Source organism: Pseudophryne corroboree, chromosome 3, assembly GCF_028390025.1.
Source record: "Pseudophryne corroboree isolate aPseCor3 chromosome 3, aPseCor3.hap2, whole genome shotgun sequence".
NCBI classification, from domain to species: domain Eukaryota; kingdom Metazoa; phylum Chordata; class Amphibia; order Anura; family Myobatrachidae; genus Pseudophryne; species Pseudophryne corroboree.
The window spans coordinates 24534473-24557025 of record NC_086446.1 but is presented as its reverse complement, the minus strand read 5'-3'; the positions used below and the strand labels follow the sequence as shown (position 1 = coordinate 24557025).

The 22553-nt window shown below is 50.0% G+C and overlaps 1 protein-coding gene across 1 annotated transcript in view; it reads left to right on the top strand.

Annotated features, from left to right (window-relative positions):
* Window positions 1–22553, top strand: part of LOC135054567 (zinc finger protein 260-like) — a 61618-nt gene that overhangs the window by 1302 nt on the left and 37763 nt on the right. Inside the window, exons 2-4 of the mRNA XM_063957723.1 lie at window positions 8144–8222; window positions 16824–16921; window positions 17695–17809. Coding sequence (XP_063813793.1) covers window positions 8189–8222; window positions 16824–16921; window positions 17695–17809 — 247 coding nt within the window. The 5' untranslated portion in view covers window positions 8144–8188. The remainder of the gene's footprint in view (window positions 1–8143; window positions 8223–16823; window positions 16922–17694; window positions 17810–22553) is intronic.

Below are 22553 nucleotides of genomic sequence, written 5' to 3'. Positions count from 1 at the left end.
GACCATGGGGAATAGCGGGCTCCGAAGGAGGCTGGGCACTCTAGAAAGATCTTAGACTACCTGGTGTGCACTGGCCCCTCCCACTATGACCCTCCTCCAAGCCTCAGTTAGATTTCGTGCCCGGCCGAGGTTGGATGCACACTAGGGGCTCTCCTGAGCTCTTAGAAAGTTATAGTCTTAGAATTTGTTATTTTCAGTGAGACCTGCTGGCAACAGGCTCACTGCAGCGAGGGACTAAGGGGAGAAGAAGCGAACTCGCCTGCTTGCAGCCGGATTGGGCTTCTTAGGCTACTGGACACCATTAGCTCCAGAGGGATCGACCGCAGGCCCAGCCTTGATGTTCGGTCCCGGAGCCGCGCCGCCGTCCCCCTTACAGAGCCAGAAGCAAGAAGATGGTCCGGAAAATCGGCGGCATGAAGACTCAGTCTTCACCAAGGTAGCGCACAGCACTGCAGCTGTGCGCCATTGCTCCTCTCACACACTTCATACTTCGGTCACTGAGGGTGCAGGGCGCTGGGGGGGGGCGCCCTGAGGCAGCAATAAAAACACCTTGGCTGGCAAAAATACCTCAATATATAGCCCCAGGGGCTATATATGAGGTAAATACCCCTGCCAGAAGTCCATAAAAAACGGGAGAATAGGCCGCGAAAAAGGGGCGGAGACTATCTCCTCAGCACACTGGCGCCATTTTCCCTCACAGCTCCGTTGGAGGGAAGCTCCCTGGCTCTCCCCTGCAGTCTACAAGGGTTAAAAAAAGAGAGGGGGGGCACTAAATTTAGGCGCAGTATACATTATATATATATATAAAGCTATAGGGGACATAACTCAGTTAGTCCCTGCAGTATATAGCGCTCTGGTGTGTGCTGGCATACTCTCACTCTGTCCCCCCAAAGGGCTTTTGTGGGTCCTGTCCTCGTTTAGAGCATTCCCTGTGTGTCTGCGGTGTGTCGGTACGGCTGTGTCGACATGTTGAATGAGGAGGCTTATGGTGACGGAACAGAGGCCGATATATGTGATGTCGCCCCCTGTGGGGCCGACACCAGAGTGGATGGATAGGTAAAAGGTATTAACCGACAGTGTCAACTCCTTACATAAAAGGGTGGATGACGTAACAGCTGTGGGACAGCCGGCTTCTCAGCCCGCGCCTGCCCAGGCGTCTCAAAGGCCATCAGGGGCTCAAACACGCCCGCTCTCTCAGATGGCAGACACAGATGTCGACATGGAGTTTGACTCCAGTGTCGACAAGGTTGAGACATATACAAAATCCACTAGGAACAGCCGTGACTTGGTCCCGGCAATAAAAAATGTGTTATATATTTTTGACATTAACCCAAGCACCTCTGAAAATGGGTTTTTAGGTTTGGGGAGAAAAAACAGGCAGTGTTTTGTTCCCCCATCAGATGAATAAATGAAGTGTGTGAAAAGCGTGGGTTCCCCCGTTAAGAAACTGGTAATTTATAAAAAGTTACTGATGGCGTACCCTTTCCCGCCAGGAGGATAAGTTACGCTGGGAGGTATCCCCTAGGGTGGATAAGGCGCTCACACGGTTGTCAAAAAAAGGTGGCACTGCCGTTTTAGGAACGGCCACTTTGAAGGTACCTGTTGATAAAAAGCAGGAGGCTATCCTGAAGTCTGTATTTACACACTCAGGTACTAGACTGAAACCTGCAGATCGTCCTGCTGCAGCGTGGTCGGTGACCCTGTTAAGCATACTAGTTTGCTAATATGAGAACATATTAAAGACGTCGTCTTATATATGAGGGATGCACAGAGGGATATTTTGCCGGCTGGCATCCAAAATGAATGTAATGTCCATTCTGTCAGGAGGGTATTAGAGACCTGTCACTGGACAGGTGATGCTGACTTAAAAAGCGCATACAGATTCTGCCTTATAAGGGTGAGGAATTATTTGGGGGTGGTCTCTGGGACCTCGTATCCACAGCAATGTGCTGGGAAGAAATATTTTTACCTCAGGTTTCCTCACAGAAAAAGGTACAGTCCTGTCGGCTTCAGAAAAGCAAGCGGGTCAAATGGCGCTTCCTTTCTGTACATAGACAAGGGAAGAGGGAAAAAGCTGCACCAGCAGCCTGTTCCCAGAATCAAAATTCTTCCCCCGCTTCCTGTGAGTCCACAGCATGACGCGGGTGCTCCACAGGTGTAGCCAGGTATGGTGGGGGGCCGTCTCAAAAAATTTCAGCAATTAGTGGGCTCGCTCACAGGTGATCCCTGTTTCTTTCAAGTAGTATTTCAGGGGTACAAGCTGGAATTAGAGATGTCTCCCCCCAGCCGTTTCCTTAAATATGCCTTGCTGACAACTCCCTCAGGCAGGGAGGCTGTGCTAGAGGCAATTAATAGGCGGTATTCCCAGCAGGTAATACTCAAGGTGCCCCTACTTCAACAAGGACGGGGTTACTATTCCACACGGTTTGGGGTACCGAAACCGCATAGTTCGGTGTGACCCTTCTTATATTTAAAATCCTTGAACACATACATAAAAAATTCAAGTTCAAGATGGAATCGCTCAGGGCGGTTATTGCAAGCCTGGACGAGGGGGATTACATGGTATCCCGGGGCATCAAGGATGCTTACCTGCATGTCCCCATTTACTATCCTCGCCAGGAGTACCTCAGATTTGTGGTACAGGATTACCATTACCAAGTCCAGACACTGCCGTTTAGACTGTACATGACACCGAGGGTGTTTTATCAAGGTATTGGCCGAAATGATGATACTCCTTCGAAAAAAGGGAGTTTTAATTATCCCGCACTTGGACAATCTCTTTATAAGGGCGAGGTCCAAGGAGCAGTTGGTAGTCGGGGTAGCACTATTTTGGAAAGTGCTACAACAGCACGGTTGGATTCTAAACAGTCCAAAGTCACAGCTGGTTCCTATGACACGTCTACTGTTCCTGGGGATGGTTCTGGACATAAACCAGAAATAGTTTTCTCCGGGAGGAGAAAGCCAAGGAGTTGTCATCTCTAGTCAGAGACCTCCTGAAGCCATAACAGGTAGCGGTGCATCATGGCACGCGAGTCCTGGGAAAAATGGTAGCTTCCTACGAAGCAATCTCATTAGGCAGGTTCCATACAAGAACTTTTCAGAGGGACCTGTTGGACAAGTGGTCCGGACCGCATCTTCCGATGCATAGGCTGATAACCCTGTCTCCAAGGACCAGGGTATCTCTACTGTGGTGGCTGCAGAGTGCCCATCTTCAAGAGGGCCGCAGGTTCGGCATACAGGACTAGGTCCTAGTGACCATGAATGCCAGCCTTTGAGGCTGGGGGGGCAGTCACACAGGGAAGAAACTTCCAGGGACTTTGGTCAAGTCAGGTGATTTCCCTACACATAAACATTCTGGACCTGAGGGCCATTTACAATGCCCTGAGGCCGGCAAGGCCTCTGCTTCAAAACCAGCCGGTACTGATCCAATCAGACAACATCACGGCAGTCGCCCATGTAAACCAACAAGGCGGCACAAGAAGCAGGATGGCGATGGCAGAAGCCACAAGGATTCTCCAATAGGCGGAAAATCATGTGTTAGCACTGTCAGCAGTGTTCATTCCCGGAGTGGACAACTGGGAAGCAGATCTTCTCAACAGACACGACCTCCACCCGGGAGAGTGGGGACTTCCTCCAGAAGTCTTCCAAAGGATTGTACACCATTGGGAAAGGCCACAGGTGGACATGATGGCGTCCCGCCTCAACAAAAGCTATAAAAGATATTGCGCCAGGTCAAGGGACCCTCAGGCGATAGCTGTGGACGCTCTGGTAACACCGTGGGTGTACCAGTCGGTTTATGTGTTCTCCCCTCTGCCTCTCATACCAAAGGTACTGAGAATAATAAGAAGGCGAGGAGTAAGAACGATACTTGTGGTTCCGGGCTGGCCAAGAAGAGATTGGTACCCAGAACTTCAAGAAATTATATCAGAGGACCCATGGCCTCTGCCACTCAGACAGGACCTGCGGCAGCAGGGGCCCTGTCTGTTCCAAGACTTACCGCGGCTGCGTTGGACGGCATAGCGGTTGAACGCCGGATCCTGAAGGAAAAGGGCATTCCGGAGGAAGTCATTCCTACGCTTACTAAAGCCAGGAAAGAGGTTACAGCAAATCATTATCACCGCATATGGCGGAAATATGTTGCATAGTGTGAGGCCGAAAGGGCCCCAACAGAGGAATTTCAACTAGGTCGATTTCTGCATTTCCTGCAAGCAGGAGTGACTATGGGCCTTAAATTAGGTTCCATTAAGGTACAGATCTCGGCTCTGTCGATTTTCTTTCAAAAAGAACTAGCTTCAGTACATGAAGTTCAGACATTTATAAAAGGAGTGCTGCATATTCAGCCCCCGTTTGTGCCTCCTGTGGCACCTTGGGACCACTAACGACCGTGGATCTGTAATATCTCACTTGGAAAGTGGTCATGTTATTGGCCTTGGTTTCGGCCAGGCGAGTATCAGAATTGGCGGCTTTATCATGTAAAAGCCCTTATCTGATTTTCCATATGGATAGGGCAGAATTGAGGACTCGTCCCCAGTTTCTCCCTAAGGTGGTGTCAGCGTTTCACCTGAACCAGCCTATTGTGGTGCCTGCGGCTACTAGGGACTTGGAGGACTCCAAGTTGTTAGACGTGGTCAGGGCCCTGAAAATATATGGTTACAGAACGGCTGGAGTCAGAAAATCTGACTCGCTGTTTATCATATATGCACCCAACAAGCTGGGTGCTCCTGCTTCTGCGCAGACTATTGCTCGTTGGATTTGTAGTACAATTCAGCTTGCACATTCTGTGGCAGGCCTGCCACAGCCAAAATCTGTCAATGCCCATTCCACAAGGAAGGTGGGCTCATCTTGGGCGGCTGCCCGAGGGGTCTCGGCTTCACAACTTGCCGAGCTGCTACTTGGTCAGGGGCAAACACGTTTGCAAAATTCTATAAATTTGATACCCTGGCTAAGGAGGACCTGGAGTTCTCTCATTCGGTGTTGCAGAGTCATCCGCACTCTCCCGCCCGTTTGGGAGCTTTGGTATAATCCCCATGGTCCTTACGGAGTTCCCAGCATCCACTACGACGTTAGAGAAAATAAGAATTTACTTACCGGTAATTCTATTTCTCGTAGTCCGTAGTGGATGCTGGGCGCCCATCCCAAGTGCGGTTTATCTGCAATACTTGTACATAGTTATTGTTAACTAAATCGGGTTGTTGTTGAGCCATCTGTTGAGAGGCTCTATTGTTTCATACTGTTAACTGTGTTTCATATCACGAGTTGTACGGTGTGATTGGTGTGGCTGGTATGAGTCTTACCCGGGATTCAAAATCCTTCCTTATTGTGTACGCTCGTCCGGGCACAGTACCTAACTGAGGCTTGGAGGAGGGTCATAGTGGGAGGGGCCAGTGCACACCAGGTAGTCTAAGATCTTTCTAGAGTGCCCAGCCTCCTTCGGAGCCCGCTATTCCCCATGGTCCTTACGGAGTGCCCAGCATCCACTACGGACTACGAGAAATAGAATTACCGGTGAGTAAATTCTTATTTTTTGTGTCGTTTTCTTCGTAGAGTGACCGGGATCCCAAATTAGTGCACCGCGTCCCCTCGCATGGCTTGCTTCGCTCGCCATGCTTCGGGCATGGTGCCTTCGCTCCGCTGCCACTTCGCTCGGCACACTTTGCCGTTCCAATCGTAGTCCACGTGGATCGTTAAGTATGAAAAAATCCCCCCCCCAAAAAAATGTGAAAACTCATGTCGACCTTTAGACCTGTCGACCTAGCACATGTCGACCTAGAAACCCTGTCGACCTTCCATCCATGTCGACCTAGTGACTGTCGACCTAAACATTGTCGACCTAGACACTGTCGTTCTTCAGACCGGATCCCAAGTCCAAGACCTAGGCGCGACTGCCCTCAGTAATTCTCTCACAGGGAAGCCCAATGTCTAGGTGTGACCACCCTCAGTAATTCTCTCAGGGAAGTCCAATGCCTAGGTGTGACTGCCCTCGGTAATTCTCTCAGGGAAGCCCAATGCCTAGGTGTGACCGCCCTCAGTAATTCTCTCAGGGAAGCCCAATGCCTAGGTGTGACTGCCCTGAGTAATTCTCTCAGGGACGCCCAATGCCTAGGTGTGACCGCAATCAGTAATTCTCTCAGGGAAACCCAATGCCTAGGTGTGACTGCCCTCAATAATTCTCTCAGGGATGCCCAATGCCTAGATGTGACCACCCTCAGTAATTCTCTCAGGGAAGCCCAATGCCTAGGTGTGACCGCCCTCAGTAATTCTCTCTCAGGGACGCCCAATGCCTAGGTATGACTGCCCTCAGTAATTCTCTCAGGGAAGCCCAATGCCTAGGTGTGACCGCCCTCAGTAATTCTCTCAGGGAAGCCCAATGCCTAGGTGTGACTGCCCTCAGTAATTCTCTCAGGGAAGCCCAATGCCTAGGTGTGACCGCTCTCAGTAATTCTCTCAGGGAAGCCCAATGCCTAGGTGTGACCGCCCTCAGTAATTCTCTCAGGGAAGTCCAAGGGGTGTGGTTCATTAAATCGACAGTGTCTAGGTCGACAATGTTTAGGTCGACCACTATAGGTCGACAGTCACTAGGTCGACATGGATGGAAGGTCGACAGGGTTTCTAGGTCGACATGTGCTAGGTCGACAGGTCTAAAGGTCGACATGAGGATTTATTTATTTTTGTGTCGTTTTCTTCGTAGAGTGACCGGGATCCCAAATTAGTGCACCGCGTCCCCTCGCATGGCTCGCTTCGCTCGCCATGCTTCGGGCATGGTGCCTTCGCTCCGCTGCCGCTTCGCTCGGCACACTTTGCCGTTCCAATCATAGTCCACGTGGAACGTTAAGTATGAAACCCCCCCCCCCAAAAAAAATGTGAAAAACTCATGTCGACCTTTAGACCTGTCGACCTAGCACATGTCGACCTAGAAACCCTGTCGACCTTCCATCCATGTCGACCTAGTGACTGTCGACCTATAGTGGTCGACCTAAACATTGTCGACCTAGACACTGTCGATCTTCAGACCGGATCCCAAGTCCAAGACCTAGGCGCGACTGCCCTCAGTAATTCTCTCACAGGGAAGCCCAATGTCTAGGTGTGACCACCCTCAGTAATTCTCTCAGGGAAGCCCAATGCCTAGGTGTGACTGCCCTCAGTAATTCTCTCAGCGAAGCCCAATGCCTAGGTGTGACCGCCCTCAGTAATTCTCTCAGGGAAGCCCAATGCCTAGGTGTGACTGCCCTGAGTAATTCTCTCAGGGACGCCCAATGCCTAGGTGTGACCGCCCTCAGTAATTCTCTCAGGGAAACCCAATGCCTAGGTGTGACTGCCCTCAATAATTCTCTCAGGGATGCCCAATGCCTAGATGTGACCACCCTCAGTAATTCTCTCAGGGAAGCCCAATGCCTAGGTGTGACCGCCCTCAGTAATTCTCTCTCAGGGACGCCCAATGCCTAGGTGTGACTGCCCTCAGTAATTCTCTCAGGGAAGCCCGATGCCTAGGTGTGACCGCCCTCAATAATTCTCTCAGGGACGCCCAATGCCTAGATGTGACCACCCTCAGTAATTCTCTCAGGGAAGCCCAATGCCTAGGTGTGACCGCCCTCAGTAATTCTCTCAGGGAAGCCCAATGCCTAGGTGTGACCGCCCTCAGTAATTCTCTCTCAGGGAAGCCCAATGCCTAGATGTGACTGCCCTCAGTAATTCTCCCAGGGAAGCCCAATGCCTAGGTGTGACCGCCCTCAGTAATTCTCTCTCAGGGAAGCCCAATGCCTAGGTGTGACCGCCCTCAGTAATTCTCTCTCAGGGAAGCCCAATGCCTAGGTGTGACCGCCCTCAGTAATTCTCTCTCAGGGAAGCCCATTGCCTAGGTGTGACCGCCCTCAGTAATTCTCTCTCAGGGAAGCCCAATGCCTAGGTGTGACTGTTCTCAGTAATTCTCTACAATTATAGTCTTTTCTTCTCCATATCCTTACCAGCTTACATAACTCTAAGGAGCATCTTTCACTTGATTTGTTAAGTACAAATCATATATAGAGTAGTCAACAAATATTGCTTATTCCTTATGTTAAGTAAGCTGAGCAGTGGACAAAGAAAGTAGTTTTTATACGAGGTTCCTATAAGGTGTCAAGATGTCACTGTCTATCTCTCCATGCAGGAGTGGGAGTATATAGAGGAACACAGGGGTCTGTACAAGGACGTGATGATGGAGAATCACCGGCCCCTCACATCACTGGGTAAGAGGAGACTGTCCTGTATTGTACAGGGGAGAGCAGGTATGGGGGCCCCTATATACACACATCACCTGATAATCACATTTCTCTGACGTCCTAAGTGGATGCTGGGGACTCCGTCAGGACCATGGGGAATAGCGGCTCCGCAGGAGACAGGGCACAAAAGTAAAAGCTTTAGGATCAGGTGGTGTGCACTGGCTCCTCCCCCTATGACCCTCCTCCAAGCCTCAGTTAGGTTTTTGTGCCCGGCCGAGAAGGGTGCAATCTAGGTGGCTCTCCTAAAGAGCTGCTTAGAGTAAAAGTTTTGTTAGGTTTTTTATTTTCAGTGAGTCCTGCTGGCAACAGGCTCACTGCAACGAGGGACTTAGGGGAGAAGAAGTGAACTCACCTGCGTGCAGGATGGATTGGCTTCTTAGGCTACTGGACACTAGCTCCAGAGGGACGATCACAGGTAGAGCCTGGATGGGTCACCGGAGCCGCGCCGCCGACCCCCTTGCAGATGCTGAAGAGAGAAGAGGTCCAGAAATCAGCGGCTGAAGACTTCTCAGTCTTCATGAGGTAGCGCACAGCACTGCAGCTGTGCGCCATTGCTCTCAGCACACTTCACACCAACGGTCACTGAGGGTGCAGGGCGCTTGGGGGGGCGCCCTGGGCAGCAATGAAAGTACCTATGCTGGCTAAAAATACATCACATATAGCCCCTGGGGCTATATGGATGTATTTAACCCCTGCCAGGTTGTCAAAAAAACGGGAGAAGAAGCCCGCCGAAAAGGGGGCGGGGCCTATTCTCCTCAGCACACAGCGCCATTTTCCTACACAGCTCCGCTGCTAGGAAGGCTCCCAGGCTCTCCCCTGCACTGCACTACAGAAACAGGGTTAAAACAGAGAGGGGGGGCACTTATTTGGCGATATTATTATATATTAAGATGCTATAAGGGAAAACACTTATATAAGGTTGTCCCTGTATAATATAGCGTTTTGGTGTGTGCTGGCAAACTCTCCCTCTGTCTCCCCAAAGGGCTAGTGGGGTCCTGTCCTCTATCAGAGCATTCCCTGTGTGTGTGCTGTGTGTCGGTACGTGTGTGTCGACATGTATGAGGACGATGTTGGTGAGGAGGCGGAGCAATTGCCTGTAATGGTGATGTCACTCTCTAGGGAGTCGACACCGGAATGGATGGCTTATTTAGGGAATTACGTGATAATGTCAACACGCTGCAAGGTCGGTTGACGACATGAGACGGCCGGCAAACCAATTAGTACCTGTCCAGGCGTCTCAAACACCGTCAGGGGCTTTAAAACGCCCATTTACCTCAGTCGGTCGACACAGACACGGACACTGACTCCAGTGTCGACGGTGAAGAAACAAACGTATTTTCCATTTGGGCCACACGTTACATGTTAAGGGCAATGAAGGAGGTGTTACATATTTCTGATACTACAAGTACCACAAAAGAGGGTATTATGTGGGGTGTGAAAAAACTACCTGTAGTTTCTCTATCGTCCTAGTGGATGCTGGGGTTCCTGAAAGGACCATGGGGAATAGCGGCTCCGCAGGAGACAGGGCACAAAAAGTAAAGCTTTAGGATCAGGTGGTGTGCACTGGCTCCTCCCCCTATGACCCTCCTCCAAGCCAGTTAGATTTTTGTGCCCGGCCGAGAAGGGTGCAATCTAGGTGGCTCTCCTAAAGAGCTGCTTAGGAAAGTTTAGCTTAGGCGTCTGCTGTGCCTAGGGATGATTCTGGACACAGTCCAGAAAAAGGTGTTTCTCCCGGAAGAGAAAGCCAGGGAGTTATCCGAGCAAGTCAGGAACCTCCTAAAAACAGTGCATCATTGCACAAGGGTCCTGGTAAAAATGGTGGCTTCCTACGAAGCAATTCCATTCGGCAGATTTCACGTAAGAACTTTTCAGTGGGATCTGCTGGACAAATGGTCCGGATCGCATCTTCAGATGCATCAGCGGATAACCCAATATCCAAGGACAAGGGTGTCTCTCCTGTGGTGGTTATAGAGTGCTCATCTTCTAGAGGGCAGCAGATTCGGCATTCAGGATTGGATGCTGGTAACCACGGAGCCCAGCCTGAGAGGCTGGGGAGCAGTCACACAAGGAAAAAAATTCCAGGGAGTGTGATCAAGTATGGAGACTTTTCTCCACATAAATATACTGGAGCTAAGGGTAAATTTATAATGCTCTAAGCTTAGCAAGACCTCTGCTTCAGGGTCAGCCGGTATTGATCCAGTGGGAAAAACATCACGGCAGTCGCCCACGTAAACAGACAGGGCGACACAAGAAGCAGGAGGGCAATGGCAGAAACTGCAAGGACTTTTCGCTGGGCGGAAAATCATGTGATAACACTGTCAGCAGTTTTTCATCCCGGGAATGGAAACTGGGAAGCAGACTTCCTCAGCACGACCTCCACCCGGGAGAGTGGAAACTTCATTGAGAAGTTTTTTCCACATGATTGTAAACCGTTGGGAAATACCAAAGGTGGACATGATGGCGTCCCGTCTGAACAAAAAACGGGACAGGTATTGCGCCAGGTCAAGAGACCCTCAGGCAATAGATGTGGACGTTCTGGTAACACCGTGGGTGTACCAGTCGGTGTATGTGTTCCCTCCTCTGCTTCTCATACCTAAGGTGCTGAGAATTATAAGACGTAGAGGAGTAAGAACTATACTCATGGCTCCGGATTGGCCAAGAAGGACTTGGTACCCGGAACTTCAAGAGATGCTTACAGAGGTCTTATGGCCTCTGCCGCTAAGAAGGGACTTGCTTCAGCAAGTACCATGTCTGTTCCAAGACTTACCGCAGCTGCGTTTGTCGGCATGGCGATGGAAAGCCGGATCCTAAGGGAAAAAAGGCATTCCGGAAGAGGTCATTCCTACCCTGGTCAAAGCCAGAAAGGAGGTGACCGCACAACATTATCACCACGTGTGGCGAAAATATGTTGCGTGGTGTGAGGCCAGGAAGGCCCCACAAAGAAATTTCAACTCGGTCGTTTCCTGCATTTCCTGCAAACAGGAGTGTCTATGGGCCTCAAATTGGGGTCCATTAAGGTTCAAATTCGGCCCTGTAAATTTTCTTCCAGAAAGAATTGGCTTCAGTTCCTGAAGTCCAGAAGTTTGTCAAGGGAGTATTGCATATACAAACCCCTTTTTTGTGCCTCCAGTGGCACTGTGGGATCTCAACGTAGTTCTGGGATTCCTCAAATCACATTGGTTTAAAACCAGTCAAATATGTGGATTTGAAGCATCTCACATAAAAAGTGACCATGCTCTTGGCCCTGGCCTGGACCAGGCGAGTGTCAAATTGGTGGTTTTTTCTCAAAAAAGCCCATATCTGTTTGTCCATTCGGACAGGGCAGAGCTGCGGACTCGTCCCCAGTTCTCTCCCTAAGGTGGTGTCAGTGTTTCACCTGAACCAGCTTATTGTGGTGCCTTGCACCTACTAGGGACTTGGAGGACTCCAAGTTGCTAGGAGTTGTCAGGGCCCTGAAAATATGTTCCAGGACAGCTGGAGTCAGAAAATCTGACTCGCTGTTTATACTGTATGCACCCAACAAGTTGGGTGCGCCTGCTTCTAAGCAGGCGATTGCTCGTTGGATTTGTAACACAATTCAACTTGCACATTCTGAGGCAGGCCTGCCACAGTCTAAATCGGTTAAGGCCCATTCCACAAGGAAGGTGGGCTCATCTTGGGCGGCTGCCCGAGAGGTCTCGGCATTACAACTCTGCCGAGCAGCTACGTGGTCAGGGGAGAACACGTTTGTAAAATTCTACAAATTTGATATCCTGGCAAAAGAGGACCTGGAGTTCTCTCATTCGGTGCTGCAGAGTCATCCGCACTCTCCCGCCCGTTTGGGAGCTTTGGTATAATCCCCATGGTCCTTTCAGGAACCCCAGCATCCACTAGGACGATAGAGAAAATAAGAATTTACTTACCGATAATTCTATTTCTCGGAGTCCGTAGTGGATGCTGGGCGCCCATCCCAAGTGCGGATTATCTGCAATACTTGTACATAGTTACAAAAATCGGGTTATTATTGTTGTGAGCCATCTTTTCAGAGGCTCCGCTGTTATCATACTGTTAACTGGGTTTAGATCACAAGTTGTACGGTGTGATTGGTGTGGCTGGTATGAGTCTTACCCGGGATTCATAATTCCTCCCTTATTGTGTACGCTCGTCCGGGCACAGTACCTAACTGGCTTGGAGGAGGGTCATAGGGGGAGGAGCCAGTGCACACCACCTGATCCTAAAGCTTTACTTTTTGTGCCCTGTCTCCTGCGGAGCCGCTATTCCCCATGGTCCTTTCAGGAACCCCAGCATCCACTACGGACTCCGAGAAATAGAATTATCGGTAAGTAAATTCTTATTTTTTCCTGAATCAGATAAATTAAATGAAGTGTGTGATGATGCGTGGGTTTCCCCCGATAGAAAATTATTGGCGTTATACCCTTTCCCGCCAGAAGTTAGGGCGCGTTGGGAAACACCCCTTAGGGTGGATAAGGCGCTCACACGCTTATCAAAACAAGTGGCGTTACCGTCTCCAGATACGGCCGCCCTCAAGGAGCCAGCTGATAGGAGGCTGGAAAATATCCTAAAAAGTATATACACACATACTGGTGTTATACTGCGACCAGCGATTGCCTCAGCCTGGATGTGCAGCGCTGGGGTGGCTTGCTCGGATTCCCTGACTGAAAATATTGATACCCTTGACAGGGACAGTATTTTATTGACTATAGAGCATTTAAAGGATGCATTTCTATATATGCGAGATGCACAGAGGGATATTTGCACTCTGGCATCAAGAGTAAGTGCGATGTCCATATCTGCCAGAAGATGTTTATGGACACGACAGTGGTCAGGTGATGCAGATTCCATACGGCACATGGAAGTATTGCCGTATAAAGGGGAGGAGTTATTTGGGGTCGGTCCATCGGACCTGGTGGCCACGGCAACAGCTGGAAAATCCACCTTTTTTACCCCAAGTCACATTTCAGCAGAAAAAGACACCGTCTTTTCAGCCTCAGTCCTTTCGTCCCCATAAGGGCAAGCAGGCAAAAGGCCAGTCATATCTGCCCAGGGATAGAGGAAAGGAAAGAAGACTGCAGCAGGCAGCCCATTCCCAGGAACAGAAGCCCTCCACCGCTTTTGCCAAGTCCTCAGCAGGACGCTGGGGCCGTACAAGCGGACTCGGGTGCGGTGGGGGGTCGTCTCAAGAGTTTCAGCGCGCAGTGGGCTCACTCGCAAGTGGACCCCTGGATCCTACAAGTAGTATCCCAGGGGTACAGATTGGAAATTCGAGACGTCTCCCCCTCGCAGGTTCCTGAAGTCTGCTTTACCAACGTCTCCCTCCGACAGGGAGGCAGTATTGGAAACAATTCACAAGCTGTATTCCCAGCAGGTGATAATCAAAGTACCCCTCCTACAACAAGGAAAGGGGTATTAGTCCACACTATATGGTGGTACTGAAGCCAGACGGCTCGGTGAGACCTATTCTAAATCTGAAATATTTGAACACTTACATACAAAGGTTCAAATCAAGATGGAGTCACTCAGAGCAGTGATAGCGAACCAGGAAGAAGGGGACTATATGGTGTCCCTGGACATCAAGGATGCTTACCTCCATGTCCCAATTTGCCCTTCTCACCAAGGGTACCTCAGGTTCGTGGTACAAAACTGTCACTATCAGTTTCAGACGCTGCCGTTTGGATTGTCCACGGCACCCCGGGTCTTTACCAAGGTAATGGCCGAAATGATGATTCTTCTTCAAAGAAAAGGCGTCTTAATTATCCCTTACTTGGACGATCTCCTGATAAGGGCAAGGTCCAGAGAACAGTTGGAGGTCGGAGTAGCACTGTCTCAAGTAGTTCTACGACAGCATGGGTGGATTCTAAATATTCCAAAATCGCAGCTGTCTCCGACGACACGTCTGCTGTTCCTAGGGATGATTCTGGACACAGTCCAGAAAAAGGTGTTTCTCCCGGAGGAGAAAGCCAGGGAGTTATCCGAGCTAGTCAGGAACCTCCTAAAACCAGGAAAAGTGTCAGTGCATCATTGCACAAGGGTCCTGGGAAAAATGGTGGCTTCTTACGAAGCGATTCCATTCGGCAGATTTCACGCAAGAACTTTTCAGTGGGATCTGCTGGAAAAATGGTCCGGATCGCATCTTCAGATGCATCAGCGGATAACCCTGTCTCCAAGGACAAGGGTGTCTCTTCTGTGGTGGCTGCAGAGTGCTCATCTACTAAAGGGCCACAGATTCGGCATTCAGGACTGGGTCCTGGTGACCACGGATGCCAGCCTGAAAGGCTGGGGAGCAGTCACACAAGGAAAAAATTTCCAGGGAGTGTGATCAAGTCTGGAGACTTCTCTCCACATAAATATACTGGAGCTAAGAGCAATTTACAATGCTCTAAGCTTAGCAAGACCTCTGCTTCAAGGTCAGCCGGTATTGATCCAGTGGGACAACATCACGGCAGTCGCCCACGTAAACAGACAGGGCGGCACAAGAAGCAGGAGGGCAATGGCAGAAACTGCAAGGATTCTTCGCTGGGCGGAAAATCATGTGATAGCACTGTCAGCAGTGTTCATTCCGGGAGTGGACAACTGGGAAGCAGACTTCCTCAGCACGACCTCCACCCGGGAGAGTGGGGACTTCATTGGGAAGTCTTCCACATGATTGTGAACCGTTGGGAAAGACCAACGGTGGACATGATGGCGTCCCGCCTGAACAAAAAACTGGACAGGTATTGCGCCAGGTCAAGAGACCCTCAGGCAATAACTGGACGTTCTGGTAACACCGTGGGTCTACCAGTCGGTGTATGTGTTCCCTCCTCTGCTTCTCATACCTAAGGTACTGAGAATTATAAGACGTAGAGGAGTAAGAACTATACTCGTGGCTCCGGATTGGCCAAGAAGGACTTGGTACCCGGAACTTCAAGAGATGCTCACAGAGGACTCATGGCCTCTGCCGCTAAGAAGGGACTTGCTTCAGCAAGTACCATGTCTGTTCCAAGACTTACCGCGGCTGCGTTTGACGGTATGGCGGTTGAACGCCGGATCCTAAGGGAAAAGGCATTCCGGAAGAGGTCATTCCTACCCTGGTCAAAGCCAGGAAGGAGGTGACCGCACAACATTATCACCACATGTGGCGAAAATATGTTGCGTGGTGTGAGGCCAGGAAGGCCCCACGAAGAAATTTCAACTCGGTCGATTCCTGCATTTCCTGCAAACAGGAGTGTCTATGGGCCTCAAATTGGGGTCCATTAAGGTTCAAATTTCGGCCCTGTCGATTTTCTTCCAGAAAGAATTGGCTTCAGTTCCTGAAGTCCAGAAGTTTGTCAAGGGAGTACTGCATATACAACCCCCTTTTGTGCCTCCAGTGGCACTGTGGGATCTCAACGTAGTTCTGGGATTCCTCAAATCACATTGGTTTAAACCGCTCAAATCTATGGATTTGAAATATCTCACATGGAAAGTGACCATGATGTTGGCCCTGGCCTCGGCCAGGCGAGTGTCAGAATTGGCGGCTTTGTCTCACTAAAGCCCATATCTGATTGTCCATTCGGACAGGGCAGAGCTGCGGACTCGTCCCCAGTTTCTCCCTAAGGTGGTGTCAGCGTTTCACCTGAACCAGCTTATTGTGGTACCTGCGGCTACTAGGGACTTGGAGGACTCCAAGTTGCTAGATGTTGTCAGGGCCCTGAAAATATAGGTTTCCAGGACGGTTGGAGTCAGGAAAACTGACTTGCTGTTATCCTGTATGCACCCAACAAACTGGGTGCTCTTGCTTCTAAGCAGACGATTGCTAGTTGGATGTGTAGTACAATTCAGCTTGCACATTCTGTGGCAGGCCTGCCACAGCCAAAATATGTAAATGCCCATTCCACAAGGAAGGTGGGCTCATCTTGGGCGGCTGCCCGAGGGGTCTCGGCTTTACAACTTTGCCGAGCTGCTACTTGGTCAGGGGCACACCCTGGCTGAGGAGGACCTGGAGTTCTCTCACTCGGTGCTGCAGAGTCATCCGCACTCTCCCGCCCGTTTGGGGGCTTTGGTATAATCCCCATGGTCCTGACGGAGTCCCCAGCATCCACTTAGGACGTCAGAGAAAATAAGAATTTACTTACCGATAATTCTATTTCTCGTAGTCCGTAGTGGATGCTGGGCGCCCATCCCAAGTGCGGATTGTCTGCAATACTTGTACATAGTTATTGTTACAAAAATCGGGTTATTATTGTTGTGAGCCATCTTTTCAGAGGCTCCGCTGTTATCATGCTGTTAACTGGGTTCAGATCACAGGTTGTACAGTGTGATTGGTGTGGCTGGTATGAGTCTTACCCGGGATTCAAAATCCTTCCTTATTGTGTACGCTCGTCCGGGCACAGTATCCTAACTGAGGCTTGGAGGAGGGTCATAGGGGGAGGAGCCAGTGCACACCACCTGATCCTAAAGCTTTTACTTTTGTGCCCTGTCTCCTGCGGAGCCGCTATTCCCCATGGTCCTGACGGAGTCCCCTGCATCCACTACGGACTACGAGAAATAGAATTATCGGTAAGTAAATTCTTATTATATACACTGTACTCGGTCACTGTGTGTCTCCTACAGATGGGCCCAGTAACAGAGATACCCCAGAGAGATGTCCCCGTCCTCTGTATTCCCAGGATCGTACAGAGGAGAATCACAGGATCCCACAGGAGGATAAGGTAGGTGGGATTTAGGGTCTCACTAATATACCAAAGTTACTTTTCACAGTTGTTCTCTGCCTTGTGTACTAATACCCCCAGGAATACTTGCTGTGAAGTCCAGGGGTACTGAAAAATGTTGTGGTGCAGGATATCCCATTGATAATGAGACACACAGGGAAAGCAGTGTAATTGGGGGTCTCTAGCCCCATGCACCACAGTAGGACCCTGATAACAACATGAAAACATCTATCCCTGTATAAGAAAGCAGATGGGGATCACAGATTTATTGTACATTTTACATTTTTCAGAAATTGTGATATGTCCCATAAATAAAATCAATACGGATTGCCCATAGAATAAAGAAGAAAGTGTAACACCTTTCTCTAAGCACTCGGTACAAATAGATAAAATTGGATGGTCTCTGCTGCTGTGCGTCTCTCCGATGTATTAAGTGCCGTCTGTAGTGTGCGTCTATACAGAGGCAGAAGCTTAGTGAAGGTGAGGTCTCGGAGCCGTGCATTTAACCGGTTTCATCTAACAATGCACCGGGACTTTTTCTAGACTCCTAAGGCACCTAAATATTTTATCTGAATTATATTCATTCCAAACGTATTGCTTTCCAGGTGTCAGGGGTACATATAACACAACAGGGACTGCAAGGGGGTACCCAGCCATTGCACTATATGGTCTGTACAGCGCTCTGGGTGTCTAATACTCTGACAGTCTCCTGATTACTCTGACTAAATGATGTCTGGCATTTTCAGTCATTAATTTATATCTGGGTTATTAAGGGTGAAGATCTGACTAATAAAAAGGTAGAAGATATAAAGAAGGGAGAAGAAGAGACGTATGTGAGGGGTGATCAGCAGTGTAAGGAGGAGGAAATCCCTACAGATATCAGCACAGGTGAGTAATAAACACTTGTTACAGAGCAGAGTCACATATTCTCCTTGCTCAGTCACTACTGCAATCTCTTATCCTACACCCTCCTCTGTCCTCTGTCGTTTCAAACTAATGAGAAAAATGTATCTGCAAAGTGGGGGAGTCATCAGCCCCTATTTCTCTTACGTCCTAGAGGATGCTGGGGTCCACATTAGTACCATGGGGTATAGACGGGTCCACCAGGAGCCATTGGCACTTTAAGAGTTTGAGAGTGTGGGCTGGCTCCTCCCTCTATGCCCCTCCTACCAGACCCAGTTTAGAAAATGTGTTTCGGAAGAGCCGGTCACAGCTAGGGGAGCTCTCCTGAGTTTTCCTGGTAAATGTGTTTTTTAGAGTTTATTATTTTACAGGGAGGCTGCTGGCAACAGCCTCCCTGCAGTGAGGGACTAAGGGGTGGAGCAGTGTCCGCCCTGCGGGGTCTGAGCCACTGTCTCTGATGACTGGACACTGAGCTCCAGAGGGGTCTGATCATTCTCCGCCGCAGGGGAACCGCTCACCCCAGCAGCATGCCGCCAACCCCTTGCAGAGCTGAAGAATCAGTGGCGAGTGAGACACCAACCCCCCTAGCAAGCGGAGGGTCGGTGTGAAGATGGGGGCAGCGGGGAGGGAGCGCAGTATTAACTGCTCTCCGGGGATGGCTCAGTGGTACATGGTGCGGCGCTGTGAGGGGCACCCTGAGCCAGCGCGACACCCTACACTGGTCCAGAAGCCTGTCGGGGTCCCCGGATCTCAGTCAGCACTAATTCCTCAGGCCAGTATAATCCATGAAGAGCGGAAAGACAGCGCCATTAAAGGGGCGGAGCTTCTCTTCATAGCGGACCCAGCAGCGTTTCAGCGCCATTTTCCTGCCTGCACAGCGCTGAGAAGGAGAATCAGGTCTCTCCACAGCAACTCCAGCTATCTGTAAATGATTCCAGGGGGTTGTAGAAGTGGGGGGGGGGGCTGTAATACGACTGTGTGTCCTATTAAGGTGCACAGTCAGCGCTGACAAGGGGTCTCCCTTTGGTAAAAGCGCTGTGTGTGGGTTGGCTCTAATCTCTGTGTCTCTCTTGCCATTCTTGGGGGGGAAACTCTGTCTGCCCTCACCTGTGTGAGTGTGGAGTGTTTTGTGGTCTCCTTTAGCTATGTCCAGGGACACTGTGTCATATGCTGCAGAGGATTTATCCTCCTAAGGATGATCCCATTCCATGTAATCAGGATAGCACTGGTTTGATACCAGCAATGGAGCCTGAGTAGTTTTCCTCTATCAAATCTTGGATTTCTCATATGCCTGACAGGGTTGCAAGTAATGAATCTGCAGCCCAGGTATTACAGAGCTCTATGGCAGTATGGACGGTTTCTGGTACCTCAGGACGGTCCGCTATATATCAACATAAGCGTGCGCTTGTGCAGGTCACACAAGACGACACGGATACCGATTCTGACACCACAGACGGTGATGGGGATGTGTTGCGGGGGTCCGCATCTCTTGCAAAGGGGGTGCAATTGATGATTGATGCTATCAGGGATGTGTTGAATGTTAATGATACCACACCTGAGCAGGTTGAGGAGTCTTTCTTCACTGAAAATAAGAAAGCCTTGCTAACCTTCCCTGCGTCAAGGGAATTAAATGTTATATTTGAGAAAACATGGGAGAACCCTGAGAAAAAATTCCAGATCCCTAAAAGAGTCCAGGTGGCATTTCCTTTCCCTGAGGAGGGAAAAATTTGTAACACACTTAAATCAATGTACACTGCTTCAGGGGCCATATTATGTCCCACTATTGCTAGTGCATGGATTGCAAAGGCGATAGTAAAGTGGTCGGCTTCCTTACTTGAGGATTTGGATACAATGGATAGGGATGACGATGCATTATATTTACGCAACATACATGATTCAGCAGGTTTTATGGTAGAATCCATGAAAGACTTGGGTTCCATGGCTACGGGAATATCTTACGTGTCTGTTTCAGCTCGTCGGGGACTGTGGCTGCGCCAGTGGTCGGCCGACGCGGAATCCAGAAAAAGTGTGGAGTACCTACCCTATACAGGTCAGGCTGTCTTTGGGGAAGCTCTAGACACGTGGATATCCACCGCTACAGCGGGTAAGTCTCCGTTTCTTCCCTCAGCAGCAGCTGCTGCGAAGAATTCCTTCTCTTCATCTGCAACACAGTCCTTTCAGCCTAACATGCCTAGAAAGGCCAGACCGTCCAATACCTTCTTTAGGGGAGGTCGACTTAAGGCCAAGAAAACTGCCGCTGCAGGTTCCCAGGAACATAATCCTGCTTCAGGTACGCCAAAGTCCTCCGCATGACGGTGGATCGTGCGGCCTGGAGGTGGGGCCGGTGGGAGCCAGACTCAGACACTTCAGTCACGTCTGGGTATCGTCCGGCCTGGATCCCTGGGTGATAGATATTGTATCCCAGGGATACAGGCTGGAATTTCAAACTCTCCCTCCTCATCGTTTTTTCAAATCAGGTTTACCAGCTTTGTTGGCAGACAGCACTGTACTACAAGAAGCTGTCCAAAAGCTGGTGGAGGCACAGGTCATTGTGCCAGTTTCTCCTCCTGCGCAGGCCACAGGTTACTATTCGAACCTTTTCGTGGTAGCGAAACTGGATGGTTCGGTCAGGCCCATTCTGAACCTAAAATCGTTGAACCCCTTTCTAAAGGAGTTCAAGTTCAAGATGGAGTCTCTCAGGGCGGTGATATCAGGTCTGGAAGAGGGGGAATTCCTGGTATCCCTGGATATCAAGGATGTGTACCTCCACATTCCAATCTGGCTGCCGCATCAGGCTTATCTCCGTTTCGCATTGCTGGACTGTCATTTCCAGTTCCAGGCCCGGCCATTGGCCTCTCCACAGCACCGAGGGTGTTTACCAAGGTGATGGCAGAAATGATGGTTCTCCTCCGCAAGCAGGGTGTGAACATCATTCCATATCTGGACGATCTGCTGATAAAGGCATCGTCCAAGGAGAAGCTGCTGCAGTCCATTGTTCTCACAACACAACTTCTCACGAGTCATGGTTGGATTCTGAACCTTCCAAAGTCACATTTGAAACCAACCCAGAGGTTGTCCTTTCTGGGAATGATCCTGGATACCGAAGAGCAGAAAGTGTTTCTTCCACAGGAAAAGTGTTGGGAAAGATGCTGGCCTCTTACGATGCTCTCCAGTGCGGGAGGTTCCATGCTTGGCCCTTCCAACTGGATCTCCTGGACAAGTGGTCGGGCTCTCATCGCCACATGCACCAGAGAATTCGTCTGTCGCCAAAGGCCAGGATTTCACTCCTCTGGTGGCTCCAATTGCCTCACCTTCTGGAGGGCCGCAGGTTCGGGATTCAGGACTGGGTCCTTCTAACCACGGATGTGAGCCTTCGGGGCTTGGGAGCAGTCACTCAGGGAGTGACCTTCCAAGGATGTTGGTCAAGCCTGGAAGCCGGCCTGCCCATCAACATCCTGGAACTAAGAGCCGTCTACAACGGTCTTTTTCAGGCGGCCCCTCTACTAAGAAATCAGGCCATTCAAGTTCAGTCGGACAACTTAACAACAGTGGCTTACATTAACCGACAAGGCGGAACGAAGAACAGAGCGGCAATGTCAGAGGTGACAAGAATACTCCTCTGGACAGAAAAGCACGCTTTGGTGCTGTCAGCCATCTTCATTCCGGGAGTAGACAACTGGGAAGCAGACTTCCTCAGCAGACGCAATCTCCATCCAGGGGAGTGGGGTCTCCACCCGGAAGGTGTTCAAGGAAATAACAGACCTTTGGGGATTACCCCAAATAGACATGATAGCCTATCATCTCAACAAGAAGCTTCAGCGTTATTGTTCCAGGTCAAGGGACCCACAGGCAGTGGCAGTGGACGCCTTGGTGTCTCCGTGGGTGTTTCAGTCAGTGTACGTGTTTCCACCACTCCCACTCATCCCAAGAATCCTAAAGCTCGTAAGGAGAACAAGGGTTCAAGCAATCCTCATTGCCACAGACTGGCCAAGAAGGGCTTAGTACGCGGACCTTCTGAATCTACTGCAAAAAGAGCAGAGGCCTCTTCCTCTTCGGGAGGACCTGCTGCAGCAGGGGCCATTCGCCTATCAAGACTTATCGCGGCTGCGTTTGACGGCATGGAAGTTGAGCGCCTGATACTTGCTCGGAAGGGCATTCCGAAGAAGGTAATTCCTACCCTCATACAGGCTAGGAAAGGGGTATGTCTAAACATTACCATCGTATTTGGAAGAAATATGTCTCTTGGTGTGAATCCAAGAAGTTTCCTGCATTGGAGTTTCAACTCGGACGTTTTCTCCTCTTCCTATGGGCCTGAGGTTAGGATCTGTGAAAGTCCAGATATCGGCCCTATCCATTTTCTTTTAGAAACAATTGGCTGCCCCCCCCCCTGAGGTTCAGACTTTTTTGAAGGGAGTTCTGCACATCAAACCTCCCTTTGTACCGCCTACGGCGCCTTGGGACCTTAACGTGGTGTTGCAGTTCCTCAGGTCGGATTGGTTTGAACCTCTACAGGAGGTAGAGGTCAAATTTCTTACATGGAAGGTGGTCACGTTGTTGGCCTTAGCTTCTGCTAGACGCGTGTCTGAATTGGGGGCTTTATCCTGTAAAAGCCCTTATTTGATCTTCCACGAAGATAGAGCTGAGCTCCGGAGACGTCCGCAGTTTCTTCTGAAGTTTGTGTCGGCATTTCATATCAACCAACCTATTGTGGTGCAATATAGTGGCTACA